The sequence below is a fragment of the Caretta caretta genome, chromosome 1, assembly GCF_965140235.1.
Source record: "Caretta caretta isolate rCarCar2 chromosome 1, rCarCar1.hap1, whole genome shotgun sequence".
Lineage (NCBI taxonomy): Eukaryota > Metazoa > Chordata > Testudines > Cheloniidae > Caretta > Caretta caretta.
The window spans coordinates 252,814,572-252,841,534 of NC_134206.1; the positions used below are offsets into that span (position 1 = coordinate 252,814,572).

The 26,963-nt window shown below is 44.4% G+C and overlaps 1 protein-coding gene across 1 annotated transcript in view; it reads right to left on the reverse strand.

Moving 5' to 3' along the window:
- The window catches only part of LOC125627430 (tyrosine 3-monooxygenase-like), a 46,409-nt gene that overhangs the window by 10,215 nt on the left and 9,231 nt on the right, over nt 1-26,963 (reverse strand). Inside the window, exons 6-10 of the mRNA XM_048831527.2 lie at nt 22,059-22,204; nt 17,426-17,561; nt 14,653-14,722; nt 9,475-9,531; nt 4,482-4,577 (exon numbers count right to left, since the gene is read on the reverse strand). Of these exons, the coding sequence (XP_048687484.1) occupies nt 4,482-4,577; nt 9,475-9,531; nt 14,653-14,722; nt 17,426-17,561; nt 22,059-22,204 (505 nt within the window). The remainder of the gene's footprint in view (nt 1-4,481; nt 4,578-9,474; nt 9,532-14,652; nt 14,723-17,425; nt 17,562-22,058; nt 22,205-26,963) is intronic.

The window sequence follows — 26,963 nt, forward strand, 5'->3', positions numbered from 1 at the left end:
AGCATGGGCTGTCAGCTACTAGTTTTACACAATGCTGAATGGCTGACAGTTATGGTATAGTGAACTTACAGTACAATACTGAAAGCTGATTTGTGATTATCCATACAGTTCGGGGAAGGCAAGTTTGGTTAGCAGACTCACCACAACTGCTACGCTTAGAGTCAGACATGGTTCTCTGGTCCCGTTCAACACCTACATGCAGCCACTAGGTCAGCTAGTCAGATAGCATGGACTCACATACAACAACATGCAGATGACACAGAACTCTAGCTATCCTTCACCACATAGGATCATACCACTACCATCAAGATGGCCCAGTGCTTGGATGAGATCAGCTCATGGAATAAGAACAATTGGCTGAAGCTGAACCTGAGCAAAGTTGAGGTGATGCTGGTGGGCAGAAGAAAACATTCGGAAGAGTGTACTGCTACAGTGAAGTCTCCATTAGATCCATTGATAACTGAATAATTCAATCCATAGTTTAGGAGGACTCTTGGATTCTTCACTGACACCAAGCTTTCATATAGCAGTATCCAGGAATAATGCTTTCTATCAGCTCTGATGGCTGAGAGACTCTGTCCCATCCTGGTGGACAGTGACCTGGACTCATTTATTCACACCTCATGTAAACTACAGCACTGTGATGTATCTGGACATGAAGCCTTCAGCACCTAGGAAGACCTAACTAGTTCAGTATGGCACAGCACCTCTCCTCCTGCAACATAGGCTACTGTGAGCACATCACATCTAGCTTCTGCTCTCCACACTAGTTTCCAATAGAATTTCAATTCAGGTACAAGGTCTCAGTCTGTACCTTTATGGCGCTCTGTAACCTGGGCCCAGGATACCTAAAAGGCCACCTAGTACTCTGAGATATAAATCAGGGTCAATAACTCCGCTTCTTTGACACAACGGAACTCTCTACAATAAGGCAGAGGTGAAATTAAGCTGGTACGCTCCGGTGCGGTGTACCAGCAAGAGCCGGTGCACCATCCTGGACCAGCTTCGCCAGGTGGCAATTTAAAGGGCCTGGGGCTCCCAGCAGCAGCTGGAGCCCCTGGCTCTTTAAATTGCTGCCAGAGCCCCGTTGCCCCCGGGTAACAGAGGTGGCCAGGACCCTTGGGGCTCCAGCGGCGATTTAATGGGCCCGGGGCGCCGCTGCGGTAGCAGTGGCTGGGAGCTCCTGGCCCTTTAAATCACTGCTGGAGCCCCGCCACCGCTACCCCAAGGCTCCGGCAGCGGGGTTCTGGTGGTGATTTAAAGGGCCCAGGGCTCCGCTGCGGAAGTGGTGGCCGGAGCCCCAGGCCCCCTTTAAATGGTCCCCGAGCCCCGGGGCTCCCAGCCACCTCTGCAGCTGATAGCCCCGGCAGTGATTTAAAGGGCCTGGGGCTCCCAGCCGCCACTACTGCAGCCGGAGCCCAGGGCCCTTTAAATCTTGATTTAAAGGGCCCGGGGCTCTAAAGGCCCAGTGCCTTCCAGTTGAGGCCCTGCCCCCAGCTCAGGAGTCCGGCGTACTGGTAAGTCCTTTAAGTTACTTTCACCCCTGCAATAAGGGTAAAGATTGCTGGAGCTAGAACTTTCGCCGGGGCTGGTCTGAGACTGTGGAATGAATCCCTCCATGCCAGGTATTAAGGGCCATCACAAACCTCACCACCTTTTACCCCAAGAGCAAAGTGCATCCCTTTGACCTTGCCTTCTGTAACATAAGTACACAACAACGTGTATATTTTAAAAAATATCCCCCGGGGATAGAGAATGAGAGAACACATGGGGATGTTAGTCGAGTTACTTAATGAGGTATTGGAAGGCATTCAGACTGCTGTGATGAGCACAGTATGGGAACCTTGATAATATGGAATAGAGTGGTTGATTTTAAAATGAAGTAGCAGCAGTTAGCAGGGAAGAGTTAAAACGTCTCCGACTGATTCTGCAGTTCTTAATGAGAAAATTAGGCAGCCCCAAGAGCAATACAAAGCACTTGCCTTCTACATTCAGTTAAACGGCAGATGTAACTTTAGCCTTTACAACCAAGGTCGTACACTCACTCAGTTTCTCTCACCACAGACCTAGCCTTAGGACTTGACTGGATTCCTCTATTGTGATTAATCACTTAAAGGGGAGATTTAAAGCTCTGTCAAAATCTCTAGAGGCCATGCTGAAAAACAACTAGTTAACCTTTACTGAGCTTCTGAACTTTAACCTAGGTGCCTCAAAACATATATATTTGGAGACATGAGCACCAGTATCCTTTATTACCCTGCTTAATGCTGAAATAAATTAGATTTAAAGCTATAAAGTATTCAGACAGATCTAGGGTGACCAGATGTTCCGATTTTATAGGGACAGTCCTGATATTTGAGGCTTTTTCTTATATAGAAGCCTATTACCTCCCACCCCCTGCCCTGATTTTGCTGTCTGGTCACCTAGATAGATAAGGGGATAAAACAAATGTTGATCCTTGCCTCATATTCAGTTTGGATAATGGATCTGACAGGTTTTAAAAGATAAATAAAATCCGCTATAACCTTATATTTGTTGACAGTGCATATGGTGAAGACAGAGGGACGTTTAAGAAAATATCAGTAGCCTGCAGACTTTATCCTAGAACAGGTATAAGTCTAAACCAACTGTATGGTAATTGAGCATAATTTGTGGAGATGGACGCTGATTTTTTGGTTCAACGTGAGAAAGTCCAGTATTATATATATATATAGGTGCTGTACCTCTATAATACAGGTTTTAAAAATGGTCATGCACAAGATCGCAATACCACATTGTAACAAAGACACACATACTTCTATACGGGTGTTAACGAGGGAAGCTTTCCCTGCATACCATAAAGGAAAGCTCTGCAAACTGTGCACCATTCAGTTTGGAAACTGAACCCTGCAGTTTGGTTTGCAGGAGTTAGGAGCACACCAATCCCAGAAGACTCACTGCCCTCTGTATGGGGAGATTTTGGCAAACCAGTAAAGTGCCTGAAACCACTATGGCTTGTTGCTAAAAGCAGCCAAGTCAGCAGACTGTAAAGTGGCCATGCAGCTTGACCAAGGCAGGAGGGGAGGGGGTTTTGGGTGCCACAGAAAGGGCAACTTGACTCCGTATCCTTCCTGATAAGATTTATGTTGAAGTTGCTGATACATGCATTTTCAAAGAGCAGGATGTTCCCCAGGAATGCCTACTGGGGCCTCAAGGCTCCAAACTCTGGAAAAACCCACACGTGGTTAATCAATAATCAGAAGGAACCTCTTGCTTGACCATTGAAACTGCTTATTTAACAAGTTTTCTTTAAGGGACATGTCATTCTATTACTAATGTATAAATAAGGGGGAAAAGTTTGAGGTAGTTGGACTCTTTTTGGCCTCTCCCTCTGGATACATCTTGCAGTCCCCACCGGCAGACAGAAGATTTGGCCACCGGAAGCCTGCCACTGTGTCACTCGAGAGCCACTCAGCTTCGGTAATTATCAAGGGTTGGGGGTGTTTTACTAACCTGTTGCGGATGTGTGTAAGTGCTTGAGACTAAGTAAAGTTTAGCTTTAATTGAAAGCACTCTTGTGTTGTCCTATTTGTGCCAGCCATCTATTGGTCGGACAGCCGTGTCTCCCCTGATTTATTTCCTGACACCACCTTGTACAGAGTAAAAGTTACCAAGAGCTTCGGGTTGAAAGAACCCCGGATAACACCCTCTAGTGAACAACAAGCAGCTACACTAGCTTAATGTCAGACAACCGTGCTTCTGTCTGCCAGGTTTTGATCTACCAAGGCATCTGTGGTCATCTCTACCAAATTCAGGGTCCATTATGGTCAATTTCATGGCCATAGGATTTGAAAATTGGTAAATTTCATGTTTTCAGATGTCTAAACCCAAAATTTCATGATGTTGTAACCGTGGGGGTCCCAACCCAAAAGGGGATTGTGGGGGTGGGGGTTGCATCCCTGAACCAGTTTTGAACAGGACAGGGCAACTGTGCAGCTAATCTTTTTAAATAGTGTTTTTCTAATGACCTGCCATGCAGCTGTGGTCAACTTCAGACTGTCGCATATCCTTGACAAGTCCTCACTGACTTATTTTGACAGCAGGCTACCGGCTCTCTACCTGGTTACTGCTGATGCCATCAAAGAGCTGGGTACATTGTGCATATGCTGAGAGAGACCAAGCTTGTACTGGTGAAGGTACCATGAGGAGACAGTCTATTAGTTCACAAGTATGGTTAGTTTTCAAGGCTATGTTGATTATTTAGTTGGAAGACAGACAAAGCTATAACTTTTCTATTCATATTTGTAATGTCTGTTGTAGGAGAGAAGGGAATATCTGAATTTCTCTAGGGTAGAAGGAGTAAGGTTCTAAATGTGATGATCAAGTGTTTTTTAAAATGATCCTCAGAATATTTTTATGTCAGAAAACATTCATTAACTTTCCCCACAAACGTTAGAAAATGGATCATAGGAATCCCTCAATAATAAATACATTTTACTTACCACAAGCTCCCCGTATGATGAAAGGAGTCCTGCCCCATAAGCTTTGATGGATCCATTTTGTTTGCAGAGACCAAACTCAATAGTAAACCAATAGAGCTGATAACCAAGAACAACTAATCAGTTTGTGAGAACCATAAACTAAACTCATAATCACCTCCCTTTTTGTTTCCTTGACTTGTTCCCTCTCTTTCTTTTGTTTCTTTTCTCCCTATTGCTTTTCTTAATTTCTGTTATCTTTAAGCATTAAGTTTGTATATTTTAAGAAAATATCCTTACATATTTATATATTTAAATTTTAAAGTAAATTATCCAAATCTACTGCCATTCTGCCCCTCCAAAAAGGAAACTCAATTTTAAAAAATGCTAACCACGTGGAGGAAACAAAAAAGTTTTGCCTGCTCCATTATCATTTGATTTGAAAGATGCTACAAATTGTATTGTGCCCTGTGAACTGTCAGTTACATTTTAGTCAATGGAGACGTAGAGATGTCTGTGGGGCCTCCACACAGGTGCAGCGAGCACCCGTATGTTCCACTGTGTAGGATCCATGCCTGAGATTGTAACACAAGTTATCTACTACTTGAGCAAAGTGAAATAGGAAAGGTCCCCTCCCCTCCATTCTATGTATGGCACTATTAGCAGAAATTTGAAATGATCCATCCCTTAGCTTCAACATCCACTTTAAAATGAAGGCAATTCCATCTTTTATCGCATTACAACAGACAACAAGGACAAATATCTTTTGGCTGCCCTTGCAAATTGAAGTAGTTCCACATTAAGTGCTGGATTGTGACAGAGCCCTACAGACCTGCTCTGGAGAGTTGGGGAATTAGGACACTTTCCCCCTCCGCACCCCTGTTAACCCTTCCCACATTGCAGTTTCAGACATGGGGAAGCTGGGGGAAGGAGGAAGCAGGGCCTATACACTCAGTACCTTTCCCCAGCAGAAGGACAGGGAGGGGTAGAACCTATACCTGCTCCAAGAACAAGAGAGAAACAATAGGGAAGGAAGGAATCATATTCCCAATGTGGCTCCGTGTCACAATTCATCTCAGGCCTCCTTCTGGGGCATTCAGCTATGCACTGCCCCTTACACAGAGCTAAGCCCTAAGTTTCAATCAAACCCTAAGTGATTTGTTTACAACACTCCACTTAAAGAGTTGGTGATACCTCACAGAATAGTATGAGACTATTCTACCTATATATCTTGGTTTCTTTGATGTATAGCATCATAGTTCTCTGACTTGTTATTAGCAAGGACGTATACAATTAAAACAACCCAAAAGCCAAACAGTCAAACAAAGAAACAAACACCCAGGATTGTTGTTCCTTTGGGGTTTTCTCTTCTAACTACTTTACCCACATTTCAAATGATAATACTCCATTTGTGATGTTCTAATCATCTAGGTCCTTTTTATTTTCTAATGGGGATCTTTTCCAATTCCTCATCTTTTTAGTATAGGATCTCTTTGGTTGGATCCTGAGGGACAGGAAGGTGGAATGGGGTGCCCCATTCTTTCTGAAAGTACCCCATGTGTCACTTCTGTGATGCTAAGTGAGTGAGGATCTTGGATCTTGACACTCACAGCTATAGTGTGATACATGCTATGATGCCACCTGGGCAGTCAGTTGAAGCATGAATGCTGACACCTTTCAATCTGTCCTGCTCTCACACAGTTGTGTAGAACTGGACACATGTTCAATCTAAATATTAAGAACGGAATAGACGAAGGAATCAATGGTGGTTCAGCGTTAGATTTAGTAAAATCAATCTCATAACACTTAGCAGCACACTTTAATTACATTAACTAGCTCGTCCTCACAATGGTCCTATGACATAGGTATTAATACCCCTATTACAGGTGGAGAGACTGAAGCAGCCAACTAAATGAGTTAACCAAGATCACAGAGAGAGAGAGAGAGAGAAAGAGAGGGTGGGGGAGGGAATGCAGATATTCCTGGCTCCCAAGACCTGTGCTCTGGCCACTAGACTTGAGAGGCATTAAGAACTAGATTGTGACAGCAGCACTCATGCATCAGCATGAGTCTGATTCCATAAGTGGTCTCACTGACTTCAGGAAACGTCTCATGGAGTAAGGTCAGCAGGAGGAGTCGGAATGTGTCTCTATGTGATTTGGTAATTTAGAGCCAGCTTGTGGACCCCATTCTTCCACTGATGAGCCAGGAATCTCAGGAGTTGTCCCATTGACGTTAATGGGACCACTTGGATGAGTCATACCAGGGGTTCGCAGTCTGACCCGTAGTTTGCATCACTTCGTTGGACAACCATAAAAAACTAAAGATAATTCATTTCCTCCCCCCCCTACCCCCCCCGAGCTGAATTCCCAAGTACTGGCGCAGATGGGATCTAGGGACAACGTAGCTCTTTTCCTCCTGTTTTTGCTCACCCATGAAGAGTCTTTCTCACGTGTGCCGTAGACTCCTGAGGAGTTTGGACGGGGGGGAGTGTGACTCCTGCCATGGCATTTTATGGGATACCTGGGCTCCTGCCTTTCACAGTAGGTGCCACAGAAGTGTTAAAAGGTTCATGGGGAACTTTGCGCTCAATCTGCATCCTGGCACACGTGGTTGAGCAAATCTTCTCCAATGGGTGACTGGAGAAAGGGAACATTAGACAGGCTCACAACCCCTGGGCTGTTACTGGCGACCCCCTCCTGGCCTGCAACAAAGAGACTGAGAACTGCAGGGTTTGCAAAGATATATGTGGGCTCATCAGGGAGGGGCTGCAGGAGCTGCTTGTATGTGGGGGGGCATTGGAAGGATTCCTTTGCCTCTGGCAGAGCTCTCCGTAGATGGATAATTCACCCCGACACAGCTGATTTACTCCTGGCACTCAAAAATCATCCTGATGAGCAAGCATGTACCTTTGGAATAGGCCAGGTTGCATGAAATGGTAGGTGTTCCCGAAAGCCTTTCACCCGGAGAATGACCCAGGGTACAGCTATACTGCAAAAATAGACCCACAGAAGCAAGTCTCAGAGCTTGGGTCAGCTGAGTCAGGCTCAGGGGGCTTGTGTGACTGGGCCAAAAATAGCAGTGAAGATGTTTGGGCTTGGGCTGGAGTCCAGGCTCTGAGACCCTCCCTCCTCACTGGGTTTCACAGCCCCAGCTTCAACCCGAGCCCAGACATCTACACTGCTATTTTTAACTCTGTAGCATGAGCCCTGTGAACCCAAGTTATTTGGCCCGGGCTCTGAGACTCGTTGCCGTGGGTATTGTTTTGCAATAAAGATGTACCCCCAGGGTGTTTCATTAGGGGTCAGAACTCCATTCAAGTCAGTGGAGTTATCCCCATTTATACCAGCTTGCTCCAGGTCTTCACACCACCTCACTATCCTCAAATTACACAGGTCAGTGTGAGGTGACAGTATGTTATCATATCAATATACTCAGAGTTTGCAGGCTCAAATTGCAAACATCTCCGGCCAGTGTAATTTAAAATGTGTGTTCACTAAGTGGTGATTCTCATAACCAAGGAAGGAGGAAACTATTTGTGATTAAATAGGAGAGCGAGTTAATAGGATCCTCACACAGTCCCCTACCCATTCTCTCCCAGAGGTGCTGGAACTAGGGGTCCTGGGGGGGTGCGACAGCACCCCCTGGCTTGTAGTGGTTTCCATCATATCCAGGGTTTACAGTTCGGTTCAATGGCTCTCAGCCACCCCACTATACACATTGTTCCAGCACCCCTGTTCTCTCCATGGGAACTTGCACTCCTGGTGCACAGATTTGATCACAGGAGAGCAGGGGATACCTTTTGTGGGCTCTCTTAAAGTATTGTCCATCCCAGGGCTAAGTGATGTAGTGTATGATAGTCCAGTCTTCCTTACAGTGGTCATACACAACTTCCACAGGCTGACATTTAGGGCCGTTGGCTTTGGGGGCCAGTAACTATTTTTGGATGGCAAGAAGCCAGGCGATCACGTTGCACTTTCTGTTCTGTGGGCCCTGCTCTACTCAGATTGCAGGACAGTTGTGAGCTGCTCGGACTGGGCAGCCTGGTAAAGTGAGGCCAGCTGTGAATTTGTATTGTGGTTTAGCCTTGGAGCTCGATTCTCCAATGACTGGGGCAGCTGGCTAGGGGGCAGCCACAAGAAAGACTTCGTGGAGCAGATCCTCAGCTGCTGAAAAGCTCCATTGACGTCAGTGGTGGTGATGTTGTCTTATTCCAGCTGAGGATCTGGTCATGTAAATGACGATAACTTCCACTGTCTGAAATGAACAGTGATGAAATAAAAACACCAGTTCTTATATCGCACTTTTCATCCATGGATTGCAAAGAACTTTAGGTAGTACATCAGTATCATTATCCCCTTTTCACAGAAGGGGAAACTGAAGTTCAGGGAGGTGAAGTGACTTGCCTGAGGTCACCCAGCGGCAGAGCCAGACTAGAACCCAGGTTTTTTTAGTCCTAGTATGGGTTCTATCTGCAAAGCCAGGCCGTCTACAGAGTAATAGCTACCCTGAGATTGCTTATGATAGTTCTAGTGTTTGCAACTGTAGTGACTATGTGGATCATCACAGCTAGTGGCTGGTTTATGCTCACACAAAAATAAACCTTTTTTCAACGCTGGTTTAGTTTAATAGTAGGATGCAGGTAATCTGACCTCGTAGCTGGTGTGACGTGAAGCTGGAAGTGACTGATGACTTTTCTGTGACTGAAACTGAATGAGGACCCTGATTCAGGAAGACATTCAGGTTCAGGAAAATAATTAAGCACTTGCTTAAAGTTACGCATGTGTTTATCTGCTTTCCTGAAGAAGGACGTATTTGAGCACATGCTTCTGCCCTTTCTTGATCTGGAGATTGTTCTGCCCTTTCTTGATCTGGAGATTCAGTTCAGAGGCAACATTTGTGATGCCTCCATTTTCGGTACCCAACTTGAGGCACCTGAAAGCGAACGCTCAGCATTTTTCTCAAAATCAGGGCCCTTGTATTTTCTCTCTGATGTTAAAGTATAATCTATACTTACTGTTGCCAGTTTTTCAATCTCAGCATCAGATGAGCCAAGAGAAGCCAGTCCAATAGCCTAAAGCAAGTAGACAATGTTATACTTGTGTTATTGTTTAGCCAACAGGAGAAAGACAGAGATAGAGGAGTACTATCTCATTTCTAACATGAAATAGTCATTGCTGTTTGTCAGCCGACATGTCCTACAGGGGTTTCCAGGATACCTTTGTCTCTCTGGCCCCATCTACACAGCACAAGGAACCAGATTTGTTGATCCTTAAAACTGTTTAATCACATGTAGTTCTTGGCCTCATGTTGACCAGTTCTTAGCCTAGTTTTGACCCAAGGCATATGCCCTCTCGCCCCAAACAACAAAGAAATCTTGTTATGAGACCAAGGTTTATATGGCTGGATGACACCTCCGGCTTCTCCCATTACATGGCCTGGCAACATACAAATAGTCTCTTTCTCACCTGCCAGACCCCTTTCTAGCTCCTATGCCAGCTCCACTCACTGTCCTTGATGCCTATCTGCCAGCCTACCCACCTAGCCTTGTCTTTTCAATTGCTTCCCCCTTGCCCTCTCTGCCTCCCTATCTACATTTCTGGATTCCCTCATACTTTCATGTTTTCTGGTACTCTTCCTGCCTCCTTACTGTCTCCCCTATTCTTTCCTTCTCCTCTCTTCCTAACTGTTCCTCTTTCCCCCTCTGCTACCATGCCCATCCTGGAACTCTCCATCTTCAACCCTGACTGTACAGAAAAGAATTCAGAAGCAGGTTACAGGTGAGAATGAGTGAAGTGGTTTGGATAAAGAAAGAACCACCATCCTCAGCACCAGAAAAATAACCAGAAACTTGAATCAAACCTTATCTGAGATTGAAAAAGTTCACTCCTTCTGTCCTGTATCGATGACGTGACCCTGCAAACTCAACTGTGTTTTCTGACTAAAGGAGAGAGAGCGGCAGAAATGGCTCTCACTACAAAGAATCTGTGTGAGTAAGGAAGTAACATGCCTCATGCCAGGCATGCCGCACAGTCAGAACTCCAATGGGCAAGGAAGCTCCTCTGCTGCTTCTTTCATGTCAAATTTACATGCAGCCACTCGGTAAATGGGTCAGATGGTGTGGACCCAAGATCCAGCAATATGCAAATGAGACACAGCTCTACCTATCCTTCCCCACATATGTCATAAACATAAAGGGAAGGGTAAACATCTTTAAATCCCTCCTGGCCAGAGGAAAAACCCTTTCACCTGTAAAGGGTTAAGAAGCGAAGATAACCTCGCTGGCACCTGACCCAAATGACCAATGAGGAGACAAGATACTTTCAAAGCTGGAGGTGGTGGTGGTGGGGAACAAAGGGTCCTGTCTGTCTGTGTGATGCTTTTCCCGGGACCAGAGCAGGAATGCAGGTCAGAACTCCTGTAAAGAGTTAGTAAGCAATCTAGTTAGATATGCGTTAGATTCGGTTTTGTTTAAATGGCTGATAAAATAAGTTGTGCTGAATGAAATGTATATTCCTGTTTTTGTGTCTTTTTGTAACTTAAGGTTTTGTATAGAGGGATTCCCTATGTTCTGAATCTGATTACCCTGTAAGGTATCTACCATCCTGATTTTACAGAGGTGATTCTTTTTTACTTTTTCTTCTATTAAAATTCTTCTTTTAAGAAACTGAATGCTTTTTTCATTGTTCTTAAGATCCAAGGGTTTGGGTCTGTGTTCATCTATGCAAATTGGTGAGGATTTTTATCAAGCCTTCCCCGGAAAGAGGGTGTAGGGCTTGGGGGGATATTTGGGGTGGGAGGGAGGAGACGTTTCCAAGTGGGCACTTCCCCTGTTATTTTTATAGACACTTTGGTGGTGGCATCGTTTAACCTAAGCTGGTAAGAATAAGTTTAGGGGGTCTTTCATGAAGGTCCCCACATCTGTACCCTAGAGTTCACAGTGGGGAAGGAACCTTGACAACATATGACCACACTACTGCCATCAAGAGATCCCAGGGCTTGGATGAGCTCATCTCTTGGATGGAGAATAGCTGGTCGAAGCTGAACCTGAGCAAGATGAAGGTGATGTTTGTGGGCAGAGGAAAGTATTTTGAAGAGCTTATAGCTATGGTGCAGTCCCTGTTGGTGGGAAGATATACAGCCATAATTGGTCAATTCAGTTGTAGTCTAGGACTACTCTTGGATGCCTCACTGACACTGAGCTCTCGTATAGCAGCATCCATGAGGAATGCTTTCTATCAGCTCCACTTGGTTAGGAAACTCCATCCCATTCTAGTGAGCGAAGACCTGCTCTTAGTTATTCATGCCTTCGTCCCCTCTCAGCTGGACTACGGCACTGCGATATACCCGGCCATGAAGCCTTTCTATGTTTAAGAAGCTCCATCTAGTTTAGAATGTAGCAGCGCCTCTCCTCAGCAACGCAGGCTACCATGAGCACATTACACCTCTCCTTCCCTCTGTCAGGAATCAGGACAGCAGCATTGCCAGTATGGAGGCAGGGCCTGCAGCACAGCCAGTCTCTGGGCAACCTAACGAGCGCGGCTTGCCGGTGGTAGGCTGACTGACTACACTGCCCAACTGGTTTGCAGAGTCAGCGGGCCGGCTCTTAAGCCCAGCTGCAGCAGCAGTTCAATGGCGCTCAAAGCATTTGCCTTGCCCACGGCTGTCATAGCTCCTACTTGTCCCGAGCCCTGGTCCTGCCTTGACTCCAGCCTTGCCCATGCTTTTCCTCACTCCAGGTAATCCAGTTCTGACCCTTGACTCCAATTCCTGACCTCTGACTCCGGCTCTGACATTTGGCTCTGATCCCTGACCCTAGGCTCTGGCTACTGACTCTGGCTGCGACCCTTGGGTCTGGCCCTGGACTCTGATCCTTGGCAATAGACATCTGTTCTAATTACTAGACCTGACTCTTGCTCTGATCATTGGGCATGACTCCTGCTTTGACCACTGGCTATGTCCCTATCACATGACACCCTCTTTACATTAGGTTCCCATAGAATTTTGAATCAAATTTATGGTCTCAGTCCTTATCTTCAAGGTGCTCTGTGGCCTGGGCCCAGGATATGTAAGAGACCATCTAAAAGTCTGCGGGCAACAACTAGGCTCCTCTGGTGCAGTGGAATTCTGGACAATCAGTGTCAAGCTCATCTGTGCGGGAGACATCTTTCTCCAGGGCAATCCCAATCTGTGGAATCAACTCCCTCAAGAGCAAAGGATCATCACAAACCTCACTACTTTCCGATCCCAGGGCATGGTGCCTTTCTTTGTCCTGTCTTCTCGAACAAACATCGAGTAACAGGTGTGTATATATATATATATATATATATATTTTTAAAGACATATGCTATCCAGAAAAGACACTCCACTACCCATGCATCTCCCTCTGGGGAGAGGAGGAGAGAAAAAACAACATATAACAGATGTGTAGTCACATGGCTTGCTGGAAGACTCTCAGATACTATAGTGGTGAACATGGGTATAAAAACGTGAATAGAATTGAATAGACCTTGGTAATAGGAGCATAATACACCTCCAGAATTGCATGAGACACAAGGTCCTTTATAGGTTTACCAGCCCAATGGAAATTTGAGCCTGTTAAAACTGCCATTAAAGACAATGGAAAGACTCCCATCAACTTCAGTGAGACCTCGATTGGGCCTATTGTCACTTCAAAAGAGCACTACTGAACTTTTCAGCAGCAGTGGTTGACTGCAAGAATCTGTCTCCTCCCTTGTATGCTCCCCATTAAGCTAATTGCATTATTTTTAATTCTCTGGAGCCTCCTTACAATTCAAGCCCTGGATACAGTGTCATAGTAACAGAAACAAAACAAGGGCATTTTTACCATTAATTTTCACATAGTGGATGAAATCAAGAAGAATTTCCATGACGGGAATTCAGCCATAAAAAACACTTGATGTCATTCACTTAAATTAGTGAGCAACAACAAAACCTGGTGGTTCTGAACTTACTAAAGGCCCCCATTTTTACATCTTTTAATGGTTTTTTATTTCTAGTATCAAGCAAAAGGGAGTGTTTCCCCTCCCCCCCCCCCGACCCCCACAGTGCAGGGCAGTCACAGGGCATTAGAATATTATATGATCCACTGGTTCGAATATGGTAATGACCAAAACTCATGACCCGGTGATAGCTCCTGCATGTTCCCAGCCCTGGTCCTGCCTTGACTCCAGACTTGCCCAAGCCTTTCTTCACTCCAGGTAATCCGGTTCTGACCCTTGGCTCTGTTCTCTGACCCTAGGCTCCATGTCATGAAACCAACCGGTGGTCTCTTTCCAGAACTACTGGACAAGTGTCTACATCACAGAAACACTGGCACTTTTGTTGACCGTGTCAGTAGAGGAAAAAGACTGATGGGGCTAGTGCATGAGGAACCTTTTAATCCCTGAGAGCATCCCACCAGCTCAAGTTTGAGGCATGTTAACAATGCAGGGTAGGGGAAGTTTGTGCTGCTTTTTCCTGTGCTGTACCTGTTCTGTGTTTAATTAGAGAACAGACTGGCAATCCCTAGAGATTGCAGTTCCCTAATTAGCCACAGAACGCAGTTTTTCAGAAGCGCTAAATCCACTATGGGACAGATTCTGATACTCTTACATGGAGTAGCGGCTTACTCCACATGTAAGTACCATTTACTTTAAGGAGACTGCTCATGAAGTAAGGCTCTAATCAATATGAGTAATGGTGTCAGAATATGGCCATTTATAAACAAGATAAAACTCTACTGAATGCCACAGTGAAGGACATAATAGAAGTACCCTGTCAGATTGAAATCAAAATGCTGGGACAGGATCAGCCTAAATTATGATGGCTCCTGTCTGTGAAACCCAGAGATGTGAGTTCCCATGCAGTATGATGGGTACCTAAAAGAAGAGCCTATTCATTCTCAGGCAGGCAGTTCTTAGGGGGGTCTCATTGCAGTAATGGCTGTAAACTGAAGCTTCCCTCTTCTTATTTCTGCCTTGGTTCTTATCTCCCCTAGGTGACACTGCCTGCCTGTCCTCAGGTATATTTTCTCTAGGGTGTAGCTGGCACCCCCCAGTGCAGGAGAGTACAAGTAACACCATCACCTATACAGGCATAAATGGGGGAGAATCAAACCCTCAAAATGAAAATAGCAAATCACATCTAGTCCCTTGAATTCATTGCTACTGGAATTACAGACAAGGTTCCTTACCTGTGAGAACTGTGCAAATTCTTTGTCTGCCAACATGGGAACATGGCCCAACAATTCGTGGCAGCAGTCCCTGGAAAACAAATCACTTTTCTCATGTAATAAAGCTTGTTTTATGTGAAAGTCCACACACCCCCTCCCCCGCAGTACAATTCTAAGCGGAGCATATCAGCTGTTTCACTGCTATTCTTTCCCTCCCAAATCTTTGCACAGAAATTTCACACGGGCTAGATTCTCAACTGGCCTAATCCAGTGAAGCTCCATTGGGGACATGTATAAGAATACCACTGGAGTCAGATAGACACCAGCTGAGTATTTGGCTCTAGGTCTCTGCCTTCATTTTCTCCTATCCAGCTGTCTGTGCTCTTTCCAAGCCTCCTACCTGTCCAGCTCTGTGTTATCTTCCTACTCTTGTCTTTAAGCCTTCTTCCATGCTTTGACTTAGAACTCCCCAGATCCAGTAATTTGCTCAGATACCTCCTTCTTTACATGGACATCTCTCCCCAAAATTTACTTCTTCCATGCAGCCTTTCATTGATAACCTTGCCAAGCTCTGAACACACATCATGAAAACAGAATTCAAATGGCCACAGCTGCCATTGACTTCATTCATACCTGTGGGTGCTCAGCAGCTCCTCCAAAAACCAGGCCACAACTACAGCAAAGGCCAGTCTTTTATCCAGTGCCTCTTGTACATATAATCTGTGTATGAACTTGATTTCGAACTGTACACCATGAGCCCAACTGAGAAGTGGTGTGAATGCTGGTGTGGAAGAGGATGTGCAACTGGTGTGGGACTTGGAGAGGCAGAAGCGTGGACTCATAGCAAGCAAAGCAACCAAGAAGAGGATGTAAGATAAGGCAGGGCAGGCCCTGCTGTCCCACTTACTCAATGTATAAGTTATACTCACTTTCATCCACTCTTACCGATGTGTAACTTACCCCCTAATCTTCCTCCCCAATTATGTCAACTCTGAATTTGGTCCTTGAGGACTCATCTTCAAAGGTGCTTAGGAATGCAGTTCCCAGTAACTTCAGTGGGATTGATGGGTGTTCAAAATCAAGCCAAGAGGCTGTGTCTAATTTACATTGTATGCTTCTCATGGCTGGGATCACATTTCCTGTGTTGTGGATGCAGCCAAGCATCTTTTCAGAATTCAACAAATGGTCAACATAATAAGTATGAACAGATTAAACCAGCTGCTCCCCAGTCTTTTCCTTCTCCAGACATCTTTGCAAAAGAAACAGGCTCTCTCTCGTGGATCACTTCCACCTCTGCTTGCTTCTCAAATTATTTCATTCTGTGGCCCATGTTGTGGTAATTGAGTCTACAAATTTATCCTAATTGCGAGCTCAACTGTAAAAAGTGACTGAAAGGTCTTAAAAATGTCACAATAGCTGAAGATAACACATGTTGATGGGCAAAAGGTAACCAAAGTCCAACTCAGACTGTTGCATAAGCTTGTTTATAAAAATTAGCACAAGTGAAAAAAAACAGAACTGAATTAGTCCAAGCAAAAAGAGCATCCTGACAGAACTCAAGGACTATGTTAAAATCACGCCTGGTAAACAAGAAAGGCCTGGGACTGAAAATTCATGAATCAAAATTGGTGTTGGAAATTAGGCCTAATTTGTAGACCAAATAATGAGGGAGTGGGCTCATTCTGTCCATCACTCCCTTTTGGGCTCCTTAAAAAGACAGAGAGACAGACCCTGGGGGAAAAACTAATGGACTGCGACACTGGCTGATATAAGATGAGAGAAAAGGAAGGAACAAGGTTTGTCATCATGGCTGCCACCCCCACCAGCTCCTGGAACCTTGGGCCACTTTCATCCTTATCCTAAGAGGTGTCCTGACCAGACTGGGCCAGAGAGAAGGGGGCATACCTTATCCCCTCCTCCACTAGCTCTGGCTGAATCCCAAACACCACCTGCCATGTGAGACTTGGTTTCCCCTGCACACCCCCTTTGTTCTTTTCCTTCCCTACCTTATTTCTTCTCTTTCCTATCTCTCTCCTTTTTCCTTTTGTTTGAGAAGAATCTGTCTTAGCCAGGCAAGACTGCATTTTTTTTAAACACTGCTATAAGCCTGTGACCAGACAGGGAGATAAAAACAATGCTCTGAACAGCCTGGTGATGATATGAGTTTGTCAGGTCTCAGAGTTGCTGGTAAGACTGTGTGCTGTGCCTGTGTTTTTCCAGCAATGAGGTTGCAAGCGATAATCAACCTCAGAGACAGAAGCTGCTATTTTCCATCTTTGCTGTTCTCTTCTGTCCCCTTTTGTGCATGTGCATCTTGTTTTGCCTTTTAAGAAATGGGATTGTACTTTAACAACAGCTCCAACCCATCTCAACTAACTTCTCTTCTCCCCAAAAGAACAGTTATTACCATCTCAAAACCTGCCAAACAAAGGGACTTTTCCTTCTAGAAACTCTCTTCAGCCAGAGGGAAAGGGAACGAGGGAGGGATGTTGTTAAAGTGAAAGCCTTACTTAATACTTTACATTTCAAATGCTTTAACTTTTTCCTTCTTTTCTGTATCTTTAATAAAAGGTTTAAAGAATGTTTAATGGTGTTTTTGCCATGGTAATAAGCAGACTGAGGTCTCTGTATAACAAAGACCTTGTCTAACACTGCTGAATGTTGGACAATGACTGGGTTACATTGACACCTTTGACTCTTTGAGCCCCTGTATTCCATCTAAATGAATACAACCACCGCGACGAAAGGCTCACAGACTGAGAACCGCTGGATTATGCCATATCATCCTACTTACGGTTCTGGGGAATGCATAGGGGAAGAGGAATGCCTTATATACTGTGTGCTCTGAAAGACACGAAATGCCAGGCTGGCAAGGAAGTCACGAGGAGATAGCAGCCCTGCAGCTGGCCTCAGCTGAAAGCCTGTTCTTTCTGCAAAACAAAACAGCCCAGCAGGAAAATCTACTGTGAACATGACAACTCTACACCATCCAAGCAGTTTGAAATTTCCTTTGCATTTAGTCCCAGAACTTTCTGGTACAGATGGAGAAGGAAAATGTCTGTCTATTTTAGGTACTAATATGGGCTCTATTACTGTGGTATCTGAATGCCTCACAATCCTTTGTGTATTTATCTCTCTAACACCTCTGTGAAGAAGGGCAGGGGTATAGTCCACACTTTATGGATGGGAACTGAAGCACAGAGGGGTTAAGTGACTTGTCCACAGAGCGGAACTGTGGCACAGCAGGAAATTCAAGCTGGATCTCCCAAATCCCACCTACTGCCCTAGCCACTGGCAGCCTTCTTCTCTTGTAATCATAAATATCAGAAATAAACAAGAGTTTTGGATGGGAAGCTCACCCTCTTGATTCAGGGCACAAGGTAACTTCCAGCCACTGGCAGCTCAGGAGGTATATTCCCTGGTTATACATTAGCCTGTAACTTCCTACTGCAAGATTCTTACCCCTTCCTCTGAAGGAGCTGGCATAGGCTTCTGCCGGAGACCAGGCACTGAACTAGATGGACCTCAGGTCTAAGCTAGCCTGGCAATACCTATGGTCCTGCATGGGCCTTTTATGACACAATCAACTTCAAGTAGTCGAGTTACCATATGGTGTTATGTTGTGTTTCATTTAGTTTGTATGCATGATTCAAAAGCAGGAACTGGAGTTACACTGGCAGGACACTGCCATACATTTTTGGAGAGGGCGTCTCTGTTTTTTGCAGTCTGTTGAAATCATTGGGGTGCAACAGCAATTGAATTTACATGGGATCCCTACAAGGTATGTAATAGGTAGGGTTACTCCTTATGGATAATTTGGCCCTTAGCCTTTCTACATTTTTATTTGATCATTCTTTCCAGAGCTGTCAACTCCCATTTTTCCATCTGCTCTTGCACCTTTGTGTTTTATTTGTCTAAGTTTAAACTATAAGCCCCCTTTGGCAAGGCCCATGTTTTCTATGTATTCAGAAAGCATCATGTAAAACTGCCGTGCTTTAAGAAGAGTAGATAATCTATTTGAAGTCCCGTATTCCAAATCTGTGTTGCATTCCTTGCTTTCATAAATACCGTTTCATCTCTTATTTTAATTACTTTTATTGTGCACAACTAAAAAATAAAAGGACAGAAATGGCTTTGTGCTTGCGTTCCTAATTTGTTTAAACAGAAATGTTTCCCACAGAAACCAAGCTGTTCACATGAAATGTTTTATGTTTCTTCCAGCACATTTGGTTTCGGTCTGTTTGGTCACTAGTTCTCTTTCTCATATAAAGACGATCTTTCAGGGGAAGAGGTAGAAGCCCCATACCTAGACACATTTGAAGTCAGACTAGACAAAGCAGGGAACACTCTTTCCCTGGCAGGCTGATGACCTGGAGGAAAGGTCCTTTCCATCTTGAATTTCTATGATTCATTGAGCCAAATCCAAAGACGATGTGTAAGAGGCAGCATGTAAGCTGCACTGTAGTAAGTACATGTGAATCTAAGAGTTTAGATTGTACTTGGGCTACATGCCTGTGCAGGGGTATCAGGAGGAACTGGGAGAACCTACACTGGCTAGTCAGAGGCCTGTCATGGCATTTAGGCCCTGGCTGTAGCACTCAGGACTAGCATTGCACATGACCACAGCTCCACCTACATCTGGCCAGCGATGGAAGAAACTGCACACTGCCTCCCATTATAGGATATAGTGGCTGGCATGTCCCCACCACATGCTGTGGAATTCTGGGAGACACAATGCCACCCAGAGTTCCTCTGGGACGGTGCAGCTCTTCACCACCCACAACATGGGTTGGATTTCACCCAAGATATTTGTAAATAAGAGGTATGCCTCATGCACCCTAAATCTCACAAGGTGGCTCACTGACATGGGACTGGCTGTTGCGGCTTCTGCAGATCTTGCAATGACACCATTAGCCTCTGACTTAGAGTGAGTTTGTGCCAAAGGGATCTGACAGTAACTGCAACTCTCACAATGCCCTATGAGGAATGCTGTGTGATAAGGAGAATCTAATGTTAGACCTATTGGTGACAAGGAGGTATCGATGAATATTGATTCAGACTGGACCCAAGTATCTTATCCACCACTATATGAGTCCAGCCACAAACAACACTGGTTTGTGGAACACTCTGAATTTCCCTCCCCCAGTAGATATTTGCAGAGTTTTCTAACTGATTTTTTTTGTCATACGTTTGCCCAGAACAACTTGCATGATGACACATGGAAATAACGTAGGACACAATCTAGAGCAGATGTGGATAGCCACAGACATCAGTAAACAAAATCTGACAGTTCCCATACAAACAGTGAACACCAGTAGATCCTTACTTTGCCCTAATCTCCCTGCTTCTGTTATCCCTTCTGACGTTAGCTAGGACTGATAAAAAATATCAATATCAGTCACATTCAGAGCAGTATCCCAAGACTTATTGACAAAGATTACTTCTAGAGCTCCCTGCTGGCAGTAAAACACACAGAGAAGACACCTACCCAATTCCTCGCCACCATCCAGAGATGCCCCGATATTCTAGTGAGTGCAGGAGGCAGGGTTGAATAGACAGGAAGGGGGGAGGGAGAATACTAAAACAAGCCCTAAACTGGTCAGAGTAGCTTGCCCAAATGGTCAGTGCAGTTATGGTTGCCATGTACACCAAGGAGAGGCTCAGTGGAGCAGAAAAGGAAGAGAGAGCAGAGAAGGAACTGGGTGATGGGTGAAGCCTGGAGGTTTGGCTCAGGGAGTTGAGGAAAGACATGGTTGAATCCACTGTGTAGGGTTTTCCAAAATGAACAGTAATCAATAAAACAAAATGTCATTTTACCTACACAGTGAGGTATGATGTTCCCTTAGTTGGGCTCAGGAGTGTTGTGATCCACTATTATTTTAAATGATTCTCTTTTTTCCTATATTAAATAAACTTCCCTTAGCTAAGGCACTTTCAAGTCTTACGCTTTTTTTTCAGGAAAATTTCACTCTGGCACGTTCTCAAAGGGAAACAGCCTCCGACCGCTGGTGAGAGGCAAATGATAGGAAAAAGACAAGTGACCTGGTCCAAGACATCTTCCAGACACTGGCTGGGATCAGTAGGGGTCTGGAAGAAGCCAGCTGAGCAGAGGCAGTGGCAGGCATAGGACATGACAGTAGCAACAACAGTGTGTTACGAAAAACAATGTGTATTATGAGCCCAGTTCTGACCACATGTTCACTAGTGTAAATCAGGAATAACCCCCATTGAAGTCAATGGAGTTATACTTGTGTATCACCAGTGTTAGTGATATCAGAATGAGGCCATTGTCCCCATGATCCACTGAGGAACTCAAAGGAAACCTACAATATTCCTAGTTATTTCTCACTTTCTGTTAGTGAGCAAGCTAAAATGGGCCAGATCCATAGGCCAAGCTGAGTAGTGTTCAGCTCATGCACAGGTGTGTGAGATGTCGGAAGTTGCCTCTCAGCCATCTTTCCACTCTCCTTATCCTTAACACACCCACGAGCTCCCAGCATAACGTAGAGCAGCCTAAAGGCAGCTCTACATTATATCAGCAACAGCAGCTCTCTAGGATTGCTTTGCCATCATGGAATCACTGGAGGGTATTGTTCTCCAGTTCCACCTCCTCCTAGCCCTGGCAATGCCTTCAATCCACCCAGGAATGCCTATTATGCCTGAGGTTCGGGGGGAGAGGGGATGGATGACATACTCCTGGTCATTCCCATTTACACCACTGAAGGATGTCTCTACATCTGGGGACTCCCTGGCTGCACTAGTAATGCAGCTGTCCAGTCTCTTTTTGCTGCTGGATCAACACAAGGACCTGGCCCAATATATGTTAGTCTCTAGTTAAAATGACAATGTACTGGAAATCTCTTCAGCAGTAGGTTAAGCCAATTTGTCTTGCATTTGTTTATTGGTAGATGGAGTGGATCACTTGACTGGATAAACATCCAATTTAAACTTTATTTGAAGTTAAATCTACAATTTATCTATTTATTTTGCCCTACTTTAGCAACTGTCTTTGGCCTGCATCTGGCACCCTTCCTATTGCTGGGAGAGCAGCAAGGAGGGTGTTTTCTTTTATTGCAGCCATTCCTTGGCTACTCCAGATTACAGTGATTTTGGCAAGCCGATTTGTCGAAAAGGCACACCCTGCCTTGGAACTGAATCTGGCCTGGGGGTTAGCAATACAGGATCTCAATCTCCACTGTCCTCTGTCACTCAAACGTCTGCTGACAGACTAACTTGAGCTTGCAGCCTCTCAACAGTGTATCTATTCCTAACCCCCCTCTCCTTGTTATTAGCAAACAGATCTTCACGGCCTGTGCAGTCACAGTTCCTTCAGAATGGGGGTCTACCATCAACTCCTCTTTCCAGCACACAGCATTGTAGATTCCCACCTTGGGAGTGCTAAAATACAATGGGCTGTAATGTCTTGCCTTTTAAAAATCTGGAGACATCCTGAAGCTGAGGTATACTATCCTCTTGGTATCCACAGCATTTCTCCAGCTGCTGAAAGGCATCCAGGTACTGCTTACAGGCGTGGGTGGGATAGAGGCTGCTCAGCTTCCTGTAGACTTCTCTCCTGAAAGAACAACAACCCTTAGTTCGTCTCCTTTACTAGGAGCAGCACCTCTTCTCCCTGGCTTCAGAACCACGGCTGTTCACACAGGCAGCGCAGAGAGGATATCTAAAGCCGAGCTGAGCTCAGAAAAAATGATGCTCTGAAGCCGAAGCCTGGATGGAGGCTGCAGGGTAGGATTTTTCCAGGAGATGGGCACAAAATGAGGAACCAGATATGGGCCTCGATCTTGTACTTGGCTCTGCTCAGGCAGATCTTGGTGCCTGTGTGGAACCCCGTGAACTGTTCAACTGTGAAGAGGCACCCAGAGTTTCCCTATTCAGGAAAGCACTAAGTATGTGCATAAAGTGAAGCATATGCTTCAGTGCTTTCTTGCATCAGGGTCATTGTGCAAGTGCAAGATACCACCCAGGCAGATCCAAATGCAAGATGGAGATTTCCATCATCTCAAATTTTGGAGGTGTTTAGCTTATTGTAAGGAAAGGTGCTATACGCTACTATATAAAAATATTTGGCAGTACTTGGAATCTAGGGCTTTGGTTTGGGCCCTTCTCTTATATTTTATTATTTCATTTTAAAGGCTTCACTTTTTAACTATATTTAGCTGTTGCAAAATAAACAAGCACTAAAGTGATGGCAGGGAAGCTTATAGAAAGAGTTATATTTATTCACACCCGGCTCTGGGGTTCTAACAAGTGTATAAACATTGTTTTATGAAAATTGAGCTCATTCTTGGAAATGCTGACTAAAGAAAATGACCTTCTCTTGTTTTTGTATTGTAGTTTTTTTGCTGCTATTGTTGCTATGGAGGTGATAGCCAGTATCTTGTAATGGTTTGTCATTCCATCACATAAACTTCTTATGTTAGCGTGGGTGTAATTGGGAAAAAAAGAAACAGCCTTAGACAGTGGCTGTTGTCAGTATTGTAAAAGCTGCATGAGCCTGGACCATCTCCATGGAGCAGTTAGGAAAAGTTCAGGAGAATGAGAGGCCAGATTTTGCCCTAACTTATTCCCATAGATTACCCCTGACTTTAATGGGATTGTATAGGGTATAAAGCAGGGCATGAGTCCAAGATTGCTCTCTGGACAGTCTTAGCTAGACTTGTGTGAAGAATCTGGACATACTTACTTCAAAGAGTGACTTTACTGTTAATACTAGTACCAAAGCTTAGGCAGGTTAGGAGACTAGAAATGAGTGTGACCCAAAACTCCAGGCCAAATATTCTTCTTCAGCTTTGGGAAAGTTTGTATTCTGATAAGAAGCTGGATGCCCTGTCCCTTATCTCTATGGAACTAATCTTGGTCATTTTGTTTTAAAACAAAACAAACTTTAAAGTCCAGGGGCCAGAGCCTCAGGCAGTGTAAATAGACACAGTCCATGAGTTTTATCTAATTGTCTGGATGAGGCTTTGGCCCACAGTGTATTTTGTAATCATGTCTCTTTCAGCACCATTTGTCTGCATAATTATCACCATCAGCATATAAGAGGAGAAGCCACTAGATACTGGCCTTCTACTATAGGGCTTGGAGGAGGAGACATGGAGGACAGAAGCCCCACAGAGAAACAAGTTGTTGCCAGGATACTCTGCCATTGGAGGAGCCATTTTTTGGCCCATTTCTCCTCCACATGGTGGTGTTCTGACTCCCTGGTTGGATGACAGAAATGGGGACTAACATAAAAGGAATGGGGACTAATGGATAATGAACACCAAATATCTTGTGTGGGCATAAATACCTCAGTTCACATGTGAATGCAGCTATTTGTACAAGGAACAGGCGTTCTCCAAACCATTGTACAGAGCACATGAATAAGAATGAACTGAGCAGCTGGAAATTCAAATGAATATTTGCAAACCCTGTATTCAGCCTGCTCTAGCTGTAGGGACCAATGGCGCTGAAGGGCCAGTGCTGGCCATCCCCACACTAACAAGAAGGGTGGAAAGGGCAGAGTGGGGTGGAGGAGTTAAGCCGAGGAACCTGATCCCATAGCAGCCCCTCAGACTGCAGTCCACACTCTGAGAAGACTAGGTGAATCCCCGCAGAAGAGTTTGTGATCCGGCCTTGGGATGCCTATGATCACCAGCAAAGGGACATTCCCTGTGTTGAGGCTGCTTTACCTCTAGTTGTCACAAGGGGGTGGGACTTCTGGGCACCCGTGTTCAAGAAAGATTAATTCACACTGGAACTGGTACAGAGAAGAACTGCTAGGACGATCAGGGGAATGGAGAGCCTATCTTTTGAGAGGAGAAGACAAGGAGAACTTGGCTTCTTTAGCCTAGCAAAACAAAGGCTGAGGGGGAATCTGACTGCTCTCTATAAATGCATTGGGAGTAAACCCCAGGGAAGGAGAACAGCTATTGAAGCTAAAGGACAATGTTGGCACAAGAACAACTGTGTATGAACTGACCATGAACAACAGGCTGGAAATTAAATGAAAGTTTTTAACCGTCAGAGGAGTGAGGCTCTGGAACAGCCTCCCAGTGGCAGTTGTGGGGCCAAACACTGTAACGCGTTTTAAGGTGGAGCTTGATAAATTTATGAATGGAATTATATGTTGTGGTTTCCTGTGATAGCACGGAACTGGACTTGACCCAGCAGATCCCTTCAAGGCCTATGTTCCTATGAATTCTGTTTACAAATCAAGTAGAAAGGAGCTGAGTTAGAAAACAGAAATTACAGACTTTTAAATATACTTACTTATACTTTACAAAACTTTTAAAATATTTTTAATAGACCAATACTTCCCTGTTAGAAAATGTAAAATTGTGCTTACACTTACAATAGAGACAACTTTAAAATTAATTTTACAGGTTGCTCTAAAACAAAGTTCAGTATTACATATGCTTTTACTGCAAACGGTTTATTTTTTTTAGAAAATTATAAGCACTGCAAATTTAAAAAAAATATATTTTATTCTTAGAAAATAGAAGAAACAGTGGTCTTTATTTAGTATTCTCAGCTGCTGTGCACTATTAAGCTGCACTGTTAAGCAGCTGCAGTGTTCCAGCCCAGAGGTGGCTACAATTCAGTCACAGGAAAACAGAACTGTGTACACACAGGATTCAATTCTGCAGTCCTTATACAGGGAAAATGCCCACTGCTTCAGTGAACAGCTTTTCTAGGTATGAAAGCCTTGGAAGGCAGCTCCATAGTAAGCTGTCTGAAGCAGAGGAAAAGTTAATCTGCTTTGAAGGCAGAACCTCCTTACGCCAAACTTCTCCACAGAGAGTTTCAGAGCTTCTCAGGAGGAGCAGATGGTGAGCTCAGGAACATGTGCTCCTCTCCTTCCTTCTGCACTGAACCTCTTCTCATTCTTTGGATTGCCTTCAAAGTACCCAGGCCATGAGGGGGAAAGCAGAGGCAGTCCATCCTGAGCAAGGCTGCAGTCACTTCCCTGTGTGATCAATGGTTTGTGGAAAGATGCACCATCCTTAGATGACTGGGATTGGTTTTTAAAATTACCTGGGACACAGAAGAGTGATGTAGTTGCTAGAGAAAGTAGAAAATGTTCCTTCAAAACATTTTTTCCACAGAAAATGGCTTTTTGAATCAATGAAAATGTTTGAAAAAATCTGTTTTTCTCAAAATTTGAAGGGATTTTGTTAAAAAACCTGAAAAACAATTTTTTATAAAACAAAAAAACCCTACTTTTTTTAATTATAAGCTGAACAATTCAATTGCTGAGAAAGAGAAATATATATCTATACACACTCAGTACAGACAAAATCCTAAAAAATGTACCATTTGTCTGACCCAGTATGGCCATTCTTATGTTCTCATGCTAGCTGCATTCAAAAAAGAATTTGATAAGTTCATGGAGGATAGGTCCTTCAATGGCTATTAGCCGAGATGGTCAGGGACAGAACCCCGTGCTCTGTTTGTCCCTAAACCTCTGACTGCCAGAAGCTGGAACTGGGTGACAGGGGATGGATCACTTGATAATTGCCCTGTTCTGTTCATTCCCTCTGAAGCATCTGGCGCTGGCCACTATCAGAAGACAGGATATTGGGCTAAACAGACCAGTGGCCTGACCTCATGTGGCCATTCTTTCGACCTTAATTTTTTTAAAAAATCAATGAAAATTTGATTTTCATCAAAAACATTTTGTGAGAAGAAAATTATTTCCTGACCATCTCTAGTATCATAGAATATCAGGGTTGGAAGGGACCTCAGGAGGTCATCTAGTCCAACCCTCTGCTCAAAGCAGGACTAATCCCTAATTTTTGCCCCAGATCCCTAAATGGCCTCCCTCAAGGATTAAGCTCACAACCCTGGGTTTAGCAGGCCAATGCTCAAACCACTGAGCTATCCCTCCCCCCATATAGCCCCTAGATAAAATTTATTCAGAACACTGAGGATAATACACCTGAGAAATTTAGGATCTGATCCAACTCCCATTACACGCAGTGCAATTATTCTTATTGACTTCCGAGGAGTAGGATCAGACCCCTATTTGGTGTGGAAGGAGGAAGGTAATAAATATTTTAAAAGGGAATATTCATTGTAAATACTAAAAGCTAGTAAAAATCTGGATTTCTAAAACTGAACCTTGATCTGAATAGTGTGGTAAATTAAGCGCATTGTAAAATGCACACATGCTGAGAGCATATGTGTGCTGTTTCTTTAAAATGACAGGTGAGGGCTGTGAAAGATTCTAGGCAGACTCTTGACAGTGAAGCAGAGGGAAAGAGCTGGGACAGCTTTAGGGCTAATACTATTTCCTTATTCTAATCAAGTTCCTTGTTCTCTGTTAGAAGAAG